General features: G+C 48.8%; 1 protein-coding gene across 1 annotated transcript in view; it reads right to left on the reverse strand.

Moving 5' to 3' along the window:
• DDX43 (DEAD-box helicase 43) overlaps positions 1–2,381 on the reverse strand; it is a 14,686-nt gene extending 12,305 nt beyond the window's left edge. The window contains exons 1-2 of the mRNA XM_024731897.1: positions 2,129–2,381; positions 228–283 (exon numbers count right to left, since the gene is read on the reverse strand). Coding sequence (XP_024587665.1) covers positions 228–283; positions 2,129–2,378 — 306 coding nt within the window. The 5' untranslated portion in view covers positions 2,379–2,381. The remainder of the gene's footprint in view (positions 1–227; positions 284–2,128) is intronic.
• Between the last annotated feature and the right edge of the window lie 325 nt (positions 2,382–2,706).

Consider the following 2,706-nt stretch of genomic DNA (forward strand, 5'->3'; position numbering starts at 1 on the left):
CAAACCTCAAATAGAATAAAAGTGTAAAGGAAATACAGGATTGCTATCAATCAGCATCTAAGATATAATGAATGGACTACAGCTTAGGTGAGTTCTTAAAAAGAAGTATGAAGAGCTTTGGCAACTTACCTAAGTTACAACAGTATGTTAATAATTGAAGAGAAATGAGAATTAGGAATGAACCATAGTTCATCCTCTTTAAGGATTTAAGAACCCAAATAATTTACCTGTATTTTGGTGTATGTTGAGCTCTGGATCTCTTTTATTTTTGACCCACCACGCCCTGTTTTTAAACATAAAGGAATTTTTTTAAAAAAATTGAAATCAATTATGGGGAACCTACTACCGACTTTGCTCAAAGCCTTCTCTAGTTCTTCCCAAATCATCTAAACAAAGCCTCCTAGGGTTCAGTAATCACTTTCAGTTTGGAAAAAGGGAAGCAGGCGCTTTCTATTCCAAATTGTGGTGGGTGGTAGGAGGTTCCTTTCCCAGAGGTAGTTACTAAGGATTCACCACCAGACCAAGGAGAGACTAATTGGATCCAAAGTGTTGGCAAGGATGTGAAGAAATTGGAACCCTTACACACAACTCAACCAAAAAAGTCCAATTAAAAAATGGCCAAAGGTCTTGAATAGACCTTTCTTCAAAGACATATTTACGACCAACAGGTGTATATGAAAAGATGATGAAATCATCAGAGATATGCAAATCAAAACCACAATGAGATATCACCTGTTAGAATGGCTCTCATCAAAAACACAAGGGATATGGGGCTTCCCTAGTGGCGCGGTGGTTAAGAATCCACCTGCCAATGCAGGGAACACGGGTTTGAGCCCTGGTCCGGGAAGATCCCACATGCCGCGGAGCAACTAAGCCTGTGCACAACCACTGAGCCTGCGCTCTAGAGCCCGCACACGACAATGAGAAGCCCACGCACTGCAACGAAGAGTAGAGAAACAATTAGAGAAAGCCCGGGCACAGCAACGAAGACCCAATACAGCCAAAAATAAAAACAAATAAATAAATAACTTTATTAAAAAAAAAGACAAGGGATAACAAGTTGGCGAGGATGTGGAGAAAGGGAACCCTTACGCACTGCGAGTGGGAATGTAAATTGGTGCAGTCACTATGGAAACAGTATGCAGAGTCCTTTAAAAACTAAAAATAGAACTACCATGTGATCCAGCAATCCCACTTCTGGGAACTTATACACAAGAATTGAAACTAGGATCTCAGAAAGATATCTGCATTCCCATATTCATCATTATTCACAATAGCTAAGAGGTGGAAATCACCTAAATATCTGTCAACAGATGACTGGATGAAAAAAATGTGGCATATGCATACAATGCAAGTTTTCAGCCTTAAAAGGAAATCCTGCCATTTGTGACAACACATATAAACCCTGAGGACATTACACTGAGATAAGCCAATCACCAAAAACTGCAGATTCCACTTCTATGAGGTGTCTGGTGGCTGCCAGGGATGGGGGAATGGGGAAATGAGTTGTTGAGAGGTAGATTCAGTCGTGCAATATGAAAGCCTTCTCCAGATCTACCACACAACGTTGTTCTTAGGGTCAACAATCCTGTAAATGTATGTTGTTTACCACAATTTTAAAAGGGGGGCAAACCTTACTTCCAATCATTTCCAAATGCTTTTCAAAAACGAATTTGTAAGACTCACGCTATACTAAGAAAAATAACACTTTTTCCGGCAGATTAATCATATTCAAGTAACAGAAACTAAGTGCAAGGTATGGCTAATGTTCCGAGCAGCCCTTTAATACCCTACGCCTTCTTATCTTGGGTTAATGGCTCTCCCCGGTGCTCAAACGGACTGACTCCTTTGTTGTTCATTTTGGGGTAAGCTGCCAAAGCTCTGACCTTTCATCCCAAAGATTTCTTAAGTCTAAGAGTTGGCTCTCCCAAAACATCGTCTCTATAGACTATACAGAGATGCATTAAACACCATCACTCTAGCACCAAAGCGTATCAGAAAAGTCCGGTGGGGACCCGAGCCGCCCCAGTGGCCGCTGATTGGAGGCGAGGCGGGCGGGGCGGGGATGCCACAGGCCCCGCCCCGCCTCACCCACCCCGGCCCGCCCGCGTAGGCCCTCCGCTCTCACCGATCACTGCGCCCACCCAGTCGTTCTTCAGGCTGAAGGAGAGCGGCGGCTCCTGGAAACCAGCGCCCACGGGCTGCTGGACGCCGGAGTGGCCCCTCCAGCCGCCACCTCCGCCGGTCTTCTGGCCTCCGCGACCGCCTTGGCTCGGCTCCTGCTCCGGGCTCCTTTCCGGAGCCCGAGGCAGCGCCGCGCCCCGCCGAGAAGCAACGACCCAGGAGGAGGCGTTGGCGCCGGCTTCCGGCCGAGACATGGCTCCGCGAACAGGATCCGGCACATCCGACGTCTTCCGGCAGGCCCTGCACACACGAGACGCCGTCGAAGGCTGGTCCACGAGGGCGGCCACGCAGCCGCTGCTCAAGGCGCCCGCGCGCCGACGCCCCGCCCAGGCCGCTGCCCATTGGCGGACGCGGCGCTGTGAGCGGGACTGGTCCAATGGGCTGCCGCCATCCTGCACTCCCTGCATCCTGCCCGCGCGCTTGAGTGAGTCCTTGCGCGGGCCTTGTCCTTCTCTGCTGTGGGCTGTGCGGGCCTCTCTGTGCTTTCCGGCTACACACCCGCTCCTGGGACCCGCATCTCAG

Source organism: Neophocaena asiaeorientalis, unplaced genomic scaffold, assembly GCF_003031525.2.
Source record: "Neophocaena asiaeorientalis asiaeorientalis breed wild unplaced genomic scaffold, Neophocaena_asiaeorientalis_V1.1 scaffold450, whole genome shotgun sequence".
Lineage (NCBI taxonomy): Eukaryota > Metazoa > Chordata > Mammalia > Artiodactyla > Phocoenidae > Neophocaena > Neophocaena asiaeorientalis.